The following is a 17087-nucleotide window of genomic DNA, read 5'->3' on the forward strand; positions in this document are numbered from 1 at the left end:
CAGGCACTAAGACCGCACTCAATGAACCGTATACGGCCATAAGTAAACAGGAAAACGTTAATCCAGAGGCGGCGCTCCTAGTGGCCGGGGGCTTTAATGCAGGGAAACTTAAATCCGTTTTACCTCATTTCTAACAGTATGTTAAATGTGCAACCAGAGGGACAAAAACTCTAGACCACCTTTAATCCACACACAGAGACGCGTACAAAGCTCTCCCTCGCCCTCCATTTGGCAAATCTGACGATAACTCTATCCTCCTGATTCCTGCTTACAAGCAAAAGCTAAAGCAGGAAGCACCAGTGACTCATCCAATAAAAAAAGTGGTCAGATGAAGCAGATGCTAAGCTACAGGACTGTTTTGCTAGCACAGACTGGAATATGTTCCGGGATTCTTCCGATGGCAGTGAGGACTACACCACATCAGTCACTGGCTTCATCAATAAGTGCATCGATGACGTCGTCCCCATAGAGACCGTACGTACCCCAACCAGAAGCCATGGATTACAGGCAACATCCACACTGAGCTAAAGGGTAGAGCTGCCGCGTTCAAGGAGCGGGACTCTAACGCGGAAGCTTATGCCCTACGACAAACCATCAAACAGGCAAAGCATCAATACAGGACTAAGATCGAATTGTACTACACCGGCTCTGATGCTTGTCGGTTGTGGCAGGGCTTGCAAACTATTACAGACTACAAAAGGGAAGCACAGCCGCGAGCTGCCCAGTGACCCGAGCCTACCAGACGAGCTAAATTACTTCTATGCTTGCTTCGAGGCAAGTAAAACTGAAACATGCAAGAGAGCATCAGCTGTTCCGGACGACAGTGTGATAACGCTCTCCGTAGCCGATGTGAGTAAGACTTTTAAACAGGTCAACATTCACAAGGCCGCAGGGCCAGATGGATTACCAGGATGTGTACTCCGAGCATGCGCTGACCAACTGGCAAGTGACTTCACTGACATTTCCAACCTCTCCCTGTCTGAGTCTGTAATACCAACATGTTTCAAGCAGACCACCATAGTCCCTGTGCCCAAGAACACTAAGGTAACCTGCCTAAATGACTACCGACCCGTAGCACTAACGTCTGTAGCCATGAAGTGCTTTGAAAGGCTGGTCATGGCTCACATCAACACCATTATCCCAGAAACCTGGACAAGAGGAACACCTACGTGAGAATGCTATTCATTGACTACAGCTCAGCGTTCAACACCATAGTGCCCTCAAAGCTCATCACTATCCTAAGGACCCAGGGACTAAACACTTCCCTCTGCAACTGGATCCTGGACTTCCTGACGGGCAGCATCCAGTTGGTAAGGGTAGGTAACAACACATCTGCCACGTTGATCCTCAACACGGGGGCCCCTCAGGGGTGCGTGCTCAGTCACCTCCTGTACTCCCTGTTCACCCATGACTGCATGGCCAGGCACAACTCCAACACCATCATTACGTTTTCTGACGATACAATAGTGGTAGGCCTGATCACCAACAACGATGAGACAGCCTATAGGGAGGAGGTCAGAGACCTGGCCGTGTGGTGCCAGGATAACAACCTCTCCCTCAACGTGATCAAGACAAAAGGAGATGATTTTGGACTACAGGAAAAAAAAGAGGACTGAGCACACCCCCATTCTCATCGACGGGGCTGTAGTGGAACAGGTTGAGAGCTTCAAGTTCCTTGGTGTCCACATACTAACAAATTAAACTCAGCAAAATAAGAAACGTCCTCTCACTATCAACTGCATTTATTTTCAGCAAACTTAACGTGTAAATATTTGTATGAACATAACAAGATTCAACAACTGAGACTGAACAAGTTCCACAGACATGTGAATAACAGAAATTGAATAATGTGTCCCTGAACAAAGGGGGAGACAAATCAAAAGTAACAGTCAGTATCTGTTGTGGCAACCAGCTGCATTAAGATCTGCGGTGCATCTCCTCCTTATGGACTGCACCAGATTTGGCAGTTCTTGCTGTGAGATGTTACCCCACTCTTCCACCAAGGCACCTGCAAGTTCCCAGACATTTCTGGGGGGAATGGCCTTAGCCCTCACCCTCCAATCCAACAGGTCCAAGACGTGCTCAATGGGATTGAGATGGCCATGGCAGAACACTGACATTCCTGTCTTGCAGGAAATCACACACAGAACGAGCAGTATGGGAGGTGGCATTGTCATGCTGGAAGGTCATGTCAGGATGAGCCTGCAGGAGGGGTACCACATGAGGGAGGAAGATGTCTTCCCTGTAGCGCACAGCGTTGAGATTGCCTGCAATGACATGCATGTGACGGACCCTCCACCTCCAAAGTACAGGCCTCGGTGTAACGCTCATTCCTTTGATGATAAACAAGAATCCGACCATCACCCCTGGTGAGACAAAACCGCGACTCGTCAGTGAAGAGCACTTTTTGCCAGTCCTGTCTGGTCCAGCGACGGTGGGTTTGTGCCAATAGGAGACGTTGTTGCCGGTGATGTCTGGTGAGGACCAGCCTTACAACAGGCCTACAAGCCCTCAGTCCAGCCTCTCTCAGCCTATTGCGGACAGTCTGAGCACTGATGGAGGGATTGTGCATTCCTGGTGTAACTCTGCCAGTTGTTGTTGCCATCCTGTACCTGCCCAGCAGGTGTGATTTTCGGATGTACCAATCCTGTGCAGGTGTTGTTACATGTGGTCTGCCACTGCGAGGACAATCAACTGTCCGTCCTTTCTCCCTGTATCGCTGTCTTAGGCGTCTCACAGTACGGACACTGCAATTTATTGCCCTGGCCACATCTGCAGTCCTCATGCCTCCTTAAAGCATGCTTAAGGCACGTTCACACAGATGAGCAGTGACCCTGAGCATCTTTCTTTTGGTGTTTTTCAGAGTCATTAGAAAGGCCTCTTTAGTGTCCTAAGTTTTAATAACTGTGACCTTAATTGCCTACCGTCTGTAAGCTGTTAGTGTCTTAACGACCGTTCCACAGGTGCATGTTCATTCATTATTTATGGTTCATTGAACAAGCATGGGAAACAGTGTTTAAACCCTTTACAATGAAGATCTGTGACGTTATTTGGATTTTTACGAATTATCTTTGAAAGACGGTCCTGAAAAGGGGACGTTTCTTTTTTTGCTGAGTTTATCATGGTCCAAACACACCAAGACAGTCGTGAAGAGGGCACGACAAAACCTATTCCTCATAAGGAGACTGAAATGATTTGGCATGGGTCCTCAGATCCTCAAAAGGTTCTACAGCTGCACCATCAAGAGCATCATGACTGGTTGCATCACTGCCTGGTATGGCAACTGCTCGGCCTCCGACCGCAAGGCACTATAGAGGGTAGTGCGTACGGCCCAGTACATCACTGAGGCTAAGCTTCCTGCCATCCAGGACCTCTATACCAGGCGTTGTCAGAGGAAGGCCCTAAAAATGGTCAAAGACTCAAGCCACACTAGTCATAGACTGTTCTCTCTGCTACAGCATGGCAAGCGGTACCGGAGCGCCAAGTCTAGGTCCAAGAGGCTTCGAAACAGCTTCTACCCCCAAGCCATAAGACTCCTGAACATCTAATCAAATGGCTACCCAGACTATTTGCATTGCCCCCCCTCCCCCTCTTTTACGCTGCTGCTACTCTCTGTTTATTATCTATGCGTAGTCACTTTAATAACTCTACCTACATGTACATATTACCTCAATTACCTCGACTAACCGGTGCCCCCGCACATTGACTCGGTATCGGTACCCCCTGTATATAGCCTCACTATTGTTATTTTTACTGCTGCTCTTTAATTATGTGTTACTTTTATTTCATATGATTTTATATTGTATTTTTTTGTGATGTTGTTTTTGGTATTCTTTCTTAAAACTGCATTGTTGGTTAAGGGCTTGTAAACCTGTTTTATTCGGCGTATGTGACAAATACAATTTGATTCGATTCGATTTGAAACGGTGCCCACAAACTGTTAGGGCCTACATAAAGCTGTCTCAACAGCAGAGTCCCAACAGCAGTCCCAAAACCTTACCACTGCTACACTTAGCTATCAGCAGAGCCTTGTCTGGCAGTAAAACAGTTCATTCAGCCTCATTTACTGCCTTAAAAAAACATATCTAATATGGCTGACTTACTTCAACAAATGTGGTTTCTACTGACAAGCGGATAAGAGGCAATCCGTAATTTCCATTAAGACATTAATGAGCGAGCTGTCCTTGTTTTCCATGAAAACATACATGAAATGAGTCTGAATAGGAAATATAGCAAAATGAATAGGAAATGTAGTCATTGACAAGGTTAGAAATCACGATTTTTAATTGAAATAATAATTGTGTCCTTCAAACTTTGCTTTCGTCAAAGAATCCTCCATTTGCAGCAATTACAGCCTTGCAGACCTTTGGCATTCTAGTTGTCAATTTGTTGAGGTAATCTGAAGAGATTTCACCCCATGCTTCCTGAAGCACCTCTCACAAATTGGATTGGCATGATGGGCACTTCTTACGTACCATACGGTCAAGCTGCTCCCACAACAGCTCAATAGGGTTGAGATCCGGTGACTGTGCTGGCCACTCCATTATAAACAGAATACCAGCTGACTGCTTCTTCCCTAAATAGTTATTGCATAGCTTGGAGCTGTGCTTTGGGTCATTGTCCTGTTGTAGGAGGAAATTGGCTCCAATCAAGCGCCGTCCACAGGGTATGGCATGGCGTTGCAAAATAGAGTGATAGCCTTCCTTCTTCAAGATCCCTTTTACCCTGTACAAATCTCCCACTTTACCACCACCATGCTTGACAGATGGCATCAAGCACTCCTCCAGCATCTTTTCATTTGGTCTGCGTCTCACAAAGTTCTTCTTTGAGATCCGAACACCTCAAACTTTGATTAATCTGTCCATAACACTTTTTTCCAATCTTCCTCTGTCCAGTGTCTGCGTTCTTTTGCCCATCTTAATCTTTTATTTTTATTGACCAGTCTGAGATATGGCTTTTTCTTTGCAACTCTGCCTAGAAGGTCAGCATCCCGGAGTTGCTTCTTCACTGTTGACGTAGAGACTGGTGTTTTGTGGGTACTATTTAATGAAGCTGCCAGTTGAGGATCTGTGAGGCGCCTGTTTCTAAAACTAGACACTCTAATGTATTTGTCCTCTTGCTCAGATGTGCACCGGGGCCTCCCACTCCTCTTTCTATTCTGGTTAGAGCCAGTTTGCGCTGTTCTGTGAAGGGAGTAGTACACAGCGTTGTAAGAGATCTTCAGTTTCTTGGCAATTTCTCGCATGGAATAGCCTTCATTTCTCAGCACAAGAATAGACTGACGAGTTTCAGAAGAAATGTTTCTGGCCATTTTGAGCCTGTATTCGAACCCACAATTGCTGATGCTCCAGATACTCAACTATACAGAAACCCAGCCTAAAACCCCAAACAGCAAGCAAATCAGATGTAGAAGCAAGTTATTGATTTCACTAACCTTATTTCTAAGGCTACCTATATTAATATGGGCTATTCTTAGCCCTTTCCTGGGTAGCTTATTGGAGATAGACATAATATGGAGAAAAAAATATATAACTAAAATGAAAACATTGTTTAGCTAATAGTCAGTCAATCAGGCACTTGTGAGTGTCAGTTGTTGTGTGTGTGTGTGTGTGATGTTGGGCTGAAGCTACTGACCCGGAAGCTTGGCTCTCACTCCTTCCAGGCTTTTGTAAGCAATGTCCCCACGCCCTCTGGCAGCTTTAATAGCTGGGAAAAGTTATTTCCAACTCTGGTGCACAGCTTCAGAGAAGTCCTCATTGAGGAAGATGTTGGTTCCTCTCAAGTTTTTGGCTCTCTCCAGCCATCTTGTCCTTTAAGGGGCTTGTCCTTGAACCTTAGGGACTTGACCACTATCGGCCAGGTCTGTCACTTGGGCTTGTTACCAGTTTTTCAGACCTGTGGGTGCGCTTCCACCTCAATCTTCCTATGATCTTCCAGCTTTTCGGTGATCATTTTTCTCACTTTCTCCTCAGACTCCATCCAGGTCTCATATGGAGACTCTGGTATGCCATCCACAACAATGTTATTCCTCCTGGATTGTCCCTCTAGATAGTCTGTTTTCCCAGTCATCTGTAATAATGATTCACAGACAGTGCTGATGGCATCTTGCTGCAAGTCTATTTCATGACATCCACCTCTCCCTGGGAGAACTGCAAACTGTTCTTAAAGTCTAGGACCTCTCTGGTCAGATCGTCCATTCTTTTGTTAGTTGAGTCCACCAGTATTTGGACAAAGCACTTGAAGCCATTTTCCTGTTGCTGTAATAATTGCTTGTAGACATCTTGTTGATTTAAAATATCACACACCTGTGTTAGCGAAACACTGTCCTCTCCATTACTCCAACCTTCTTTAACTTTGTGTGGCATGATGGTAGCAACGTAGGCTAGTGCTGGTACTCCACACAATTCCAGCCAGCACAGCTTGCAGTGCCGACGGAAATAGCAACAAAGAGTAGGTCCCAGCCACAAGGACTAAGTGGGGTGAGCCAAAGTGGGGTGAGCCAAAACAACTATTCTAGTAATTCCCTTTTAAAGATATTTTGACACTCATTCAGAAAAACACCTTTAGTAACGCAATTCAATCTGCAGTGAGCAATGAAGAGAGAGGGAGAAAGATCATTACGGTGCCCATCAATCCACACAAAAAAAACAATCTATCTGTTAGGGCTGTGGCTGGAAAGTGTTCGGGGTAGAGGGTTGCTATAATACCATACCAACCCTCTATGAACAGGACCAGGAGTGTTCCTGGACAGGTCATGTGGTCAAGAAAAACTCACAACACTGTCCATGAACATATGATATGATATGACACACGTTATTGTCCCGAGGGGAAATTTGACTTGGACAATTAAAGAGTGCTGCTGCTTCCACATAAATAAATAAATTTCATAGAATCAATTGACACAACATACGAACGACATCATCATCATACACCCCCCTCCCTACCCACACACAAGTTCATTAGTTCATGCCAGGCAAGGCTGTGACATACACTACCAGTCAAAGGTTTGTACACACCTACTCATTCAAGGGTTTTTCTTTATTTTGACTATTTCTTACATTGTAGAATAAGAGTGAAGACATCAGAACTATGAAATAACACATATGGAATCATGTAGTAACCAAAGAAGTGTTAAACAAATATTTATATTTGAGAATCTTCAAATAGCCATCAAGTGCTATGATGAAACTAGCTCTCATGAGGACCGCCACAGGAATGGAAGACCCAGAGTTACCTCTGCTACAGAGGATAAGTTCATTAGAGTTAACAGCCTCAGAAATTCAGAAATTGCAGCCCAAAAAATTCAGTTCAAGTAACAGACACATCTCAACATCAACTGTTCAGAAGGGACTGTGTGAATCAGGCCTTCATGGTCGAATTGCTGCAAAGAAATCACTACTTAAGGACACCAATAAGAAGAGATCTGCTTGGGCCAAGAAACACGAGCAATGGACATTAGACCGGTGGAAATGTGTCCTTTGGTCTGGAGTCCAAATTTGAGATTTTTGGTTCAAACCGCTGTGTCTTTGTGAGACGCAGTGTGGGTGAGCGGATGATCTCCGCATGTGTATTTCCCACCATAAAGCATGGAGGAGGAGGTGTTATGGTGTGGGGGTGCTTTGCTGGGGACACTGTCTGTGATTTATTTAGAATTCAAGGCACACTTAACCAGCATGGCTACCACAGCATTCTGCAGCGATACGCCATCCCATCTAGTTTGGGCTTAGTGGGACTATCATTTGTTTTTCAACAGTACAATGACCCAACACACCTCCAGGCCGTGTAAGGGATATTTAACCAAGAAGGAGAGTGATGGAGTGCTGCATCAGTTGACCTGGCCTCCACAATCCCCTGACCTCAACCCAATTGAGATGGTTTGGAATGAGTCGGATGGCAGAGTGAAGGAAAAGCAGCCAACAACATTTAACATTTAAGTCATTTAGCAGACGCTCTTATCCAGAGCGACTTACAAATTGGTGCATACAACTTATGCTAGCAAGTGCTCAGCATATGTGGGAACTCCTTCAAGACTGTTGGAAAAGCATTCCAGGTGAAGCTGGTTGAGAGAATGCCAAGAGTGTGCAAAGCTGTCATCAAGGCAAAGGGTGGTTATTTGAAGAATCTGAAATATAAAATATATTTTGATTTGTTTAACACTTTTTGGGTTACTACATGATTCCATATGGTGTTATGTCATAGTTTTGATGTCTTCACTATTATTCTAAAAAATATAAAAAATTAAGAAAAACCCTTGAATGAGTAGGTGTGTCCAAACGTTTGACTGGTACTGTAGGTGGCAGCTCCACCTGATTTAAGGCTTACTGGCCAGACTCCAGACCTACCTCTGTGCCTCCCTTGCTGTTTAGACATTTTATTGACAGGGCAGACAAAGGAATGTTTGTATATGTTCAGCCTGCATCTAGGCAACCTATAAACGCCACCCCAATGGCATCAGCTGGAAATCTGTGTTCAGTACGTGTGGGATCCGATATGACCTTTCTGGACCTTTTCTGACCCGTCTTATGATGGTCTGCTTTGATACACAATAATACGCTTTATACACGTAGACTTTCTAAAGTTGAATCAATCACGTCTAAAGGCATGATACATAGTGACACATACTTGCCAAGATTACCATGTCCATGCCCCAGAATATACTCATGATCCAGCCCACCATGACGATGGCTGTGAGGATCTGGATGAAGGCTGCTGCGATGTTCAGCCAGAACACACAGCACATGTGGCGGTCGGGCAGGTCCGTCCGTGCTCCGCACAGCACCGTGAAGGCCGACACGAACGTACCTGCGGAGAGAAGACGCAGGCATAAAGGTGCACGCACACGCACACAAAACATTAGGACTCTGATGATTTGGTACAAAGAATATTCAAGAATATTCAAAAGGACAGGGGGATCAAAGAGAGAGGGAGCAGCTCAAAGGAAGTTTCAAAAACAATATGAATTCACATGCAGTAGAGCAACACTACAGTGAGGGAAAAAAGTATTTGATCCCCTGCTGATTTTGTACGTTTGCCCACTGACAAAGAAATTATCAGTCTATAATTTTAATGGTAGGTTTATTTGAACAGTGAGAGACAGAATAACAACAAAAAAATCCAGAGTTGCAATGATCATGAGAACGGTGAGGAATCAGCCCAGAACTACACAGGAGGATCTTGTCAATGATCTCTAGGCAGCTGGGACCATAGTCACCAAGAAAACAATTGGTAACACACTACGCCGTGAAGGACTGAAATCCTGCAGAGCCCGCAAGGTCCCCCTGCACAAGAAAGCACATATACATGCCCGTCTGAAGTTTGCCAATGAACATCTGAATGATTCAGAGGAGAACTGGGTGAAAGTGTTGTGGTCAGATGAGACCAAAATGGAGCTCTTTGGCATCAACTCAACTCGCCGTGTTTGGAGGAGGAGGAATGCTGCCTATGACCCCAAGAACACCATACCCACCGTCAAACATGGAGGTGGAAACATTATGCTTTGGGGGTGTTTTTCTGCTAAGGGGACAGGACAACTTCACCGCATCAAAGGGATGATGGACGGGGCCATGTACCGTCAAATCTTGGGTGAGAACCTCCTTCCCTCAGCCAGGGCATTGAAAATGGTCGTGGATGGGTATTCCAGCATGACAATGACCCAAAACACACGGCCAAGGCAACAAAGGAGTGGCTCAAGAAGAAGCACATTAAGGTCCTGGAGTGGCCTAGCCAGTCTCCAGACCTTAATCCCATAGAAAATCTGTGGAGGCAGCTGAAGGTTCGAGTTGCCAAACGTCAGCCTCGAAACCTTAATGACTTGGAAAAGATCTGCAAGGAGGAGTGGGACAAAATCCCTCCTGAGATGTGTGCAAACCTGGTGGCCAACTACAAGAAACGTCTGACCTCTGTGATTGCCAACAAGGGTTTTGCCACCAAGTACTAAGTCATGTTTTGCAGAGGGGTCAAATACTTATTTCCCTCATTCAAATGCAAATCAATTTATAACATTTTTGACATGCATTTTTCTGGATTGTTTTGTTGTTATTCTGTCTCGCACTGTTCAGATAAACCTACCATTAAAATTATAGACTGATCATGTCTTTGTCAGTGGGCAAACGTACAAAATCAGCAGGGGATCAAATACTTTTTTCCCTCACTGTATGTACACTGACTTATGGCCCAAAACATTGTTCAGTCAATTAGTCAAAGGTTAAATAATAAGCTTGAAGTATACCACAGCTGGTTTACTCTGTCGAGGTCAATGGAGGCAGTATAGTGAGTGTGTTTGTGCCTATGGGGATCTGAACCAAACCCTATCTATCGCCCACTCATACAGGGCAATTATTTTTAAGTGCTTCCAGAAAATGAACTATATTCAATGGGCAAATCCCAGGCTTCTAAATCAATGTTACTTTCCCCAAAAAAGCAGCTAAAGGAAGTGAACAAATAAATATCCTCCCATTTTCCCACTATGTTTCATTTTAATCTGTTTTATCAAATGAGAAATACCATTAATCATACTGGAGAATCTAACGAGACACAGAGTAAGTACACTGCCAGAGATCTGCCTCCCTTTCCCTTTACAATGGGCCAATCAGGCTAAGAATAGCCTCCAAATTTCCTCCAAAGTCAGATAAACATGATTTACAGGGAAAGAGCTCAACCATCAACAGGCAATAGCAGGGGACTAGCAGTCCTTGTGTTCACTGTTCCTGTGCCAATTTGGCTTGTTCAGATGATGAGCCCATTTCATAATTGCATCAGAACTGTAGGTTCAATTTGACACAAAATCTAATTTAGGAGTGCATTCGGAAAGTATTCAGACACCTTGACATTTTTCCACATTCTGTTACGTTATAGCCTTATTCTAAAATGGATTCAAATAGTTTTTTCCCCCTCATCAATCTACACACAATAGGCCATAATGACAAAGCAAAAACAGGTTTTTATAAATTTTTCCAAATGTACACTCTTGGCATTCTCTCAACCAGATTCACCTGGAATGGTTTTCCGACAGTCTTGAAGGAGTTCCCATATATATGATGAGCACTTGTTGGCTGCTTTTCCTTCACTTTGCCGTCCGACTCATCCCAAACCATCTCAATTGGGTTGAGGTCGGGGGAATGTGGGGGCCAGGTCATCTTATGCAGCACTCCATCACTCTCCTTCTTGGTAAAATAGCCCTTACACAGCCTGGAGGTGTGTTGGGTCATTGTCCTGTTGAAAAACAAATGATCATCCCATCTCGTTTGGGCTTAGTGGGACTGCGTATTGCTGCTGTGGTAGCCATGCTGCTTAAGTGTGCCTTGAATTCTAAACAAATCACAGACAATGTCACCAGCAAAGCACCCCCACACCATAACACCTCCTCCTCCATGCTTTACGGTGGGAACTACACATGCGGAGATCATCCGTTCACCCACACCGCGTCTCACAAATACACAGCGGTTGGAACCAAAAACTCAAATTTGGACTCCAGACCAAAGGACAAATTTCCACCGGTCTAATGTCCATTGCTCGTGTTTCTTGGTCAAGCAGGTCTCTTCTTCTTATTGGTGTCCTTTAGTAGTGGTTTCTTTGCAGCAATTCGACCATGAAGGCCTGATTCACACAGTCCCCTCTGAACAGTTGATGTTGAGATGTGTCTGTGACTTGAACTCTGTGAAGCATTTATTTGGGCTGCAATTTCTGAGGCTGGTAACTCTAATGAACTTATCCTCTGCAGCAGAGGTAACTCTGGGTCTTCCATTCCTGTGGCGGTCCTCATGAGAGCCAGTTTCATCATAGCGCGTGATGGTGTTTGCGACTGGACTTGAAGAAACGTTCAAAGTTCTTGAAATGTTCCGTATTGACTGACCTTCATGTCTTAAAGTAATGAGGGACTGTCATTTCTCTTTGCTTATTTGAGCTGTTCTTGCCATAATATGGACTTGGTCTTTTACCAAACAGGGCTATCTTCTGTATACCCCCCTACCTTGTCACAACAGAACTGATTGGCTCAAATGCATTAAAAAGGAAATAAATTCCACAAATTAACTTTTAAGTACAAAAATAGTAAAAATGAAGAAAAACCCTTGAATGAGTAGGTGTGTCCAAACCTTTGAAGCACCTTTGGCAGCGATTACAGCCTTGAGTCTTCTTGGGTATGACGCTACAAGCTTGGCAAACCTGTATTTGGCATCTTGTATTCCCTCAATCTTCTCTGCAGATCCTCTCAAGCTCTGTCAGGTTGGATGGGGAGCATCGCTGCACAGCTATTTTCAGCTCTCTCCAGAGATGTTCGATTGGGTTGAAGTCCGGGCTCTGGCTGGGCCACTCAAGGACATTGAGACTTGTCCCGATGCCACTCCTGCGTTGTCTTGGCTGTGTGCTTAGGGTCGTTGTCATGTTGGAAGGTGAACCTTCGCCCCAGTGTGAGGTCCTGAGCGCTCTGGAGCAGGTTTTCATCAAAGATCTCTCTGTACTTTGCTCCGTTCATCTTTCCCTCGATCCTGACTAGTCTCCCAGTCCCTGCTGCTGAAAAACATTCCCACAGCATGATGTTACCACCACCATGCTTCACCGTAGGGATGGTGCCAAGTTTCCTCCAGACATGACGCTTGGCATTCAGGCCAAAGAGTTCAATCTTGGTTTCATACCAGAGAATCTTGTTTCTCATGGTCTGAGAGTCTTTAGGTGCCTTTTGCCAAACTTTTACTGAGGAGTGGCTTCCGTCTGGCCACTCTACCATGAAGGCCTGATTGGTGGAGTGCTGCAGAGATGGTTGTCCTTTTGGAAGGTTCTCCCATTGCCACAGAGGACCTCTGGAGCTCTGTCAAAGTGACCATTGGGTTCTTGGTCACCTCCATGACCAAGGCCCTTCTCCCCCGATTGCTGTTTGGCCAGGCAGCTAGCTCAAGCAAGAGTCTTGGTGGTTACAAACCTCCTCCATTTAAGAATGATGGAGGCCACTGTGTTCTTGGGACTGTCAAGGCTGCAGAAATGTTTTGGTACCCTTCCCCAGATCTGTGCCCAGACACAAGCCTGTCTTGGAGCTCTACAGACAATTTGTTCGACCTCATGGCTTGGTTTTTGCTCTGACATGCACTGTCAACTGTGGGACCTTATATAGACAGGTGTGAGCCTTTCCACATCATGTCCAATCAATTGAATTTACCACAGGTGGATTCCAATCAAGTTGTAGAAACATCTCAAGGATGATCAATGGAAACAGGATGCACCTGAGCTCAATTTCGAGGGTCATAGCAAAGGGTCTGAATATTTATGTAAATAAGGTATTTCTGTTTTAAAAAATTTGCAAAATATTCTGAAAACCAGTTTTTGCTTCGTCATTATGGGGTATTGTGTGTAGATTGATGAGGGGAAAAAATAATTTCATCATTTTTAGAATAAGGCTGTAACGTAACAAAATGTGGAAGAAGGAAAGGGGTCTGAATACTTTCCAAATGCACTGTACATAACAGACTTCCATAATCTTAATCATTATGATATGCTCTTTAATTGAATGATATAAGGATCTCATCCAAATCTTTTAGAGGGTTATGTATGTGAGACTGAACATGACAGGTCGGTTGATTTCAGACCGACTTGACATGCTGCTTAATTGCTGTCCTTTTCAAATCAAGGTTATATCCTTCCATAAATTCGTCCATACCAAACTGATCTAGAGATAATCAGACAAGGGTGATTCAAATCTAAATTATGCCATGGTTTTGGAGAGAAATAAATATTAATTTATGAGAAATTACACAAAATAGTCTCCTCTCAGTAATTCTAAATATGACCAGAGCACACGCGGGAATGTGAGAGTCACAACAAATCATCTTACAGGCTCAGTGAAGCCAAAAATGAGATTTTCCTGTGTTTTATATACACTCTATAACGTACCACCCACGACCAGAATGGTATGTCTATTGGCACAAACTGCACCTAGCCTCAAAACAACCCTTTTTATCCTAGTTAGTACAGGGCAATTCCACAAACCATACAATTCAATGCACGAGGACTACTTTTAAAAATGTTCACAGAAAATTTGACAAAAACACATTTATTTGAAGAACAGTGCAGATGCAAAGTTTGGTAACATAATGGCGGCACAAACAAACCGTCATTCTGCTAACAAACTTTGCATCTGCACTGTTCAAGTAAATGTGTTTTTGTCAAATTTTCTGTGGACATTTTTAAAAGTAGTCCTTGTGCAAAGAGTTGTATGGTTTGTTTAACTTTGCAATAATTGTTTTTTTGTTTGGCATACATTTAAAAGTGAGAAATCTCAGTCTCAGCATCACTGTTACCGTGGAATTGCCCTACAGCATCTGGTCACAGATAGTAAGAGCTTTCTGCAATGTCCCTTATAACAACATACATCGTTAGAGCTGTAATTAGAACAATAAATTGGTAATGACAAGAAATGCGAATGAAAGTCCAACCTCTGTTGGTGGAATTTCCATCACTAATGTAATTACTAATCTATCTCTCCACTGTTTCTGTCTCCCCCCCGGCCCATTGATAGAGCTCTAATTACAGACCTCTTATGTCTTTATGGGTAATCAAAAACACACACACACACACACTGATCACGACCACAATACTGTGCTGTGACACTAAGCTGTCAAAAGACTTTGCACCTGCACCTGTCACACCCAGATCTCTCCTCGTTAGCCATTCAAACCCCATCAACCCCACACTGTCCAACGGGGAGAGACTCACCGAAGCCCCTTCTCACTCACTACCCCCCCTCCATCCCTCCCTCCCCCGCCCACCCATGCACAGAGTCTGTGTGTGGAGTGAGAGACAAGGGGATGGTGAGTGTCATCGTCCTCATGCATTAAGCCGCTGATGAATGTAATTTTCTCAAGCGTTCACACTTAGTGCCCACTGAAAAATGGGAGGTTAATTATCCTGTTTAGTCCTTGTTTTTTGAGAATGATGACGAGAGAGAAATAGGAAACTCTCACTGCAAGTGGCCTTGGAAGGGACCACTTGTCACATAATTAGAGGGGAACTCATCTGAGCTCAGAGTGAAGAAGCAGAGAGACAGAGAGACCTTTTTAAACACTCAAACAATGTCAACAATACTGAGCACCAATGAGTATCTTATGTTGTTCCATACTTCAGTCCAGGTGTTAATGTGTTGGATAATCTAAAAAGCTTGTCCTTCATGATTTCAATGTACTCGTCGGTGCTATTCAAAGCATTGTTTTTCACATTTATGATTGAACATTGTACATGATGTAGTTTCAGAATGATTCAAAAAGGTCATTTCCACACAACATTTAGATACCCCGTCTTTGTAAAGTAAGTATACTAATGCTCAGGTGGCACCAAATGAATTAAGACACTGGACTCTAGCCAAATGCCCTAAAGCATTCACAGGCTGGTACTTACTTACCCACACAGAAACAAACTGGATATGCCGAGATTGAAATAGAAAATGACCTCTGCTAAATTGATCCTTGGCTAAACACATGCTCCCCCTGCCTCACGACAACCGCCCCCTTTCACATCCCTTCTCCAATCCCATCCCCACTCACTCACTCCAGGCCTACATGGGCGAGTCAGGTGAGGGTACAAGTATTTGACAACATTACTTGGTTAAAGCAACATCTCCAGTGTCAGAGGCCTGGTGTCTCTAGCACAGGGATGGGTAACTTTGATGGGCCGCAGTGGCTCGCGAGTCTGCATACCCACATCCATACCTACACAAGCAGTCAGAGCTGGCCCTAGCCTTTTGGGCAACAACAAAAAAATGCAACTCCCCCCTCTTGACAATGGAGAGAAAAAAATTGACAATTTTAGAGTTAATTTCCTGCAATTCTACACATTTTGCCATGGAATGTAGAGAAACTGTATTCTGCAATACCACACATTTTGGGGCAGAGGGAAGATTTTTGAAATGTTATAACCCATTTCATGCAAAATTTTTGCTGTTTTTAATATGATATCTAAGTGAGAGTGACTAACAAAATCAATGCCCCCCCACTCTGTCTGTGCCTACCTGTGTTTCTGGTCCCTAGACGCTAACAAACTGTGTATGACAGCTAGATAACAGTATCTGTGTGTATGTGTGTGTGTGTGTGTGTGTGTGTGTGTGTGTGTGTGTGTGTGTGTCTGGGAGACGTGGGATTAGCCTTGAGGTTGGGCAAATGGGAGATGTGTAGCCTGCCATGATGGCACTATTGTCAGAGTCTTCCTGGGCACGCAGAGTGGAAATTGAAAATGTTGTGCGCTTAAGTGACCTCAATTTATGATATTAAAAAGGGGCACAAGCTCAAGGACAAGCGCAGCATGCACTCTGGGCCTGAGACAGCACCGCCAGACAGTAACAGGCTGCAGGTGCTACAATTTATGACCAATCTAATTTGATTAGTTTGAATGGCCAGAATCTAGAACCGATACACTCTTAGAAAAAAGGGTTCCAAAAGGGTTGTTTGGATGTCCCCATAGGATAACCCTTTTTGGTTCCAGGTAGAACCCTTTTAGGTTCCATGGAGAACCCTCTGTGGAAAGAGTTTTACATGGAACCCAAAAGAGTTCTACCTGTAACCAAAAGGGTTCTACTTGTAACCAAAAAGGGTTCTTCATAGGGTTCCCCTATGGGGACAGCCGAAGAACCCTTTTAGGTTCTAGATATTTTATTTGTCCTTCAATGCTACAGAATTGTTTTGGTACCCTTCCCCATATCTGTGCCTCGACACAATCCTGTCTCGGAGCTCTATGGACAATTCCTTCGACCTCATGTCTTGGTTTTTGCTCTGACATGCACTGTCAACTGTGGGATCTTATATAGACAGGTTATATAGACAGGTGTGTGCCTTTCCAAATCATGTCCAATCAATTGAATTTACCACAGGTGGACTCCAATCAAGTTGTAGAAACATGTCAAGGATGATCAATGGAAACAGGATGCACCTGAGCTCAATTTCAAGTATCATAGCAAAATGTCTGAATACTTATGTAAAAAAGGTATATCTGTTTTTTTATGTTTTATAAATGTGCAAAAAGTTATAAAAACCTGTTTTCGCTTCGTCATTATGGGGTATTGTGTGTGGATTGCTGAGGAAAAACCTAAATGTAATCAATTTTAGAATAAG

The 17087-nt window shown here is 44.0% G+C and overlaps 1 protein-coding gene across 2 annotated transcripts in view; it reads right to left on the bottom strand.

The window, feature by feature from the left end:
* Positions 1 to 17087, bottom strand: part of LOC121549277 (protein stum homolog) — a 49619-nt gene that overhangs the window by 17592 nt on the left and 14940 nt on the right. For both annotated transcript variants that reach the window (XM_041861136.2, XM_041861137.2), the window contains exon 2: positions 8623 to 8802. In XM_041861136.2, coding sequence (XP_041717070.1) covers positions 8623 to 8802 — 180 coding nt within the window. The remainder of the gene's footprint in view (positions 1 to 8622; positions 8803 to 17087) is intronic.

The sequence above is a fragment of the Coregonus clupeaformis genome, chromosome 33, assembly GCF_020615455.1.
Source record: "Coregonus clupeaformis isolate EN_2021a chromosome 33, ASM2061545v1, whole genome shotgun sequence".
NCBI lineage: Eukaryota > Metazoa > Chordata > Actinopteri > Salmoniformes > Salmonidae > Coregonus > Coregonus clupeaformis.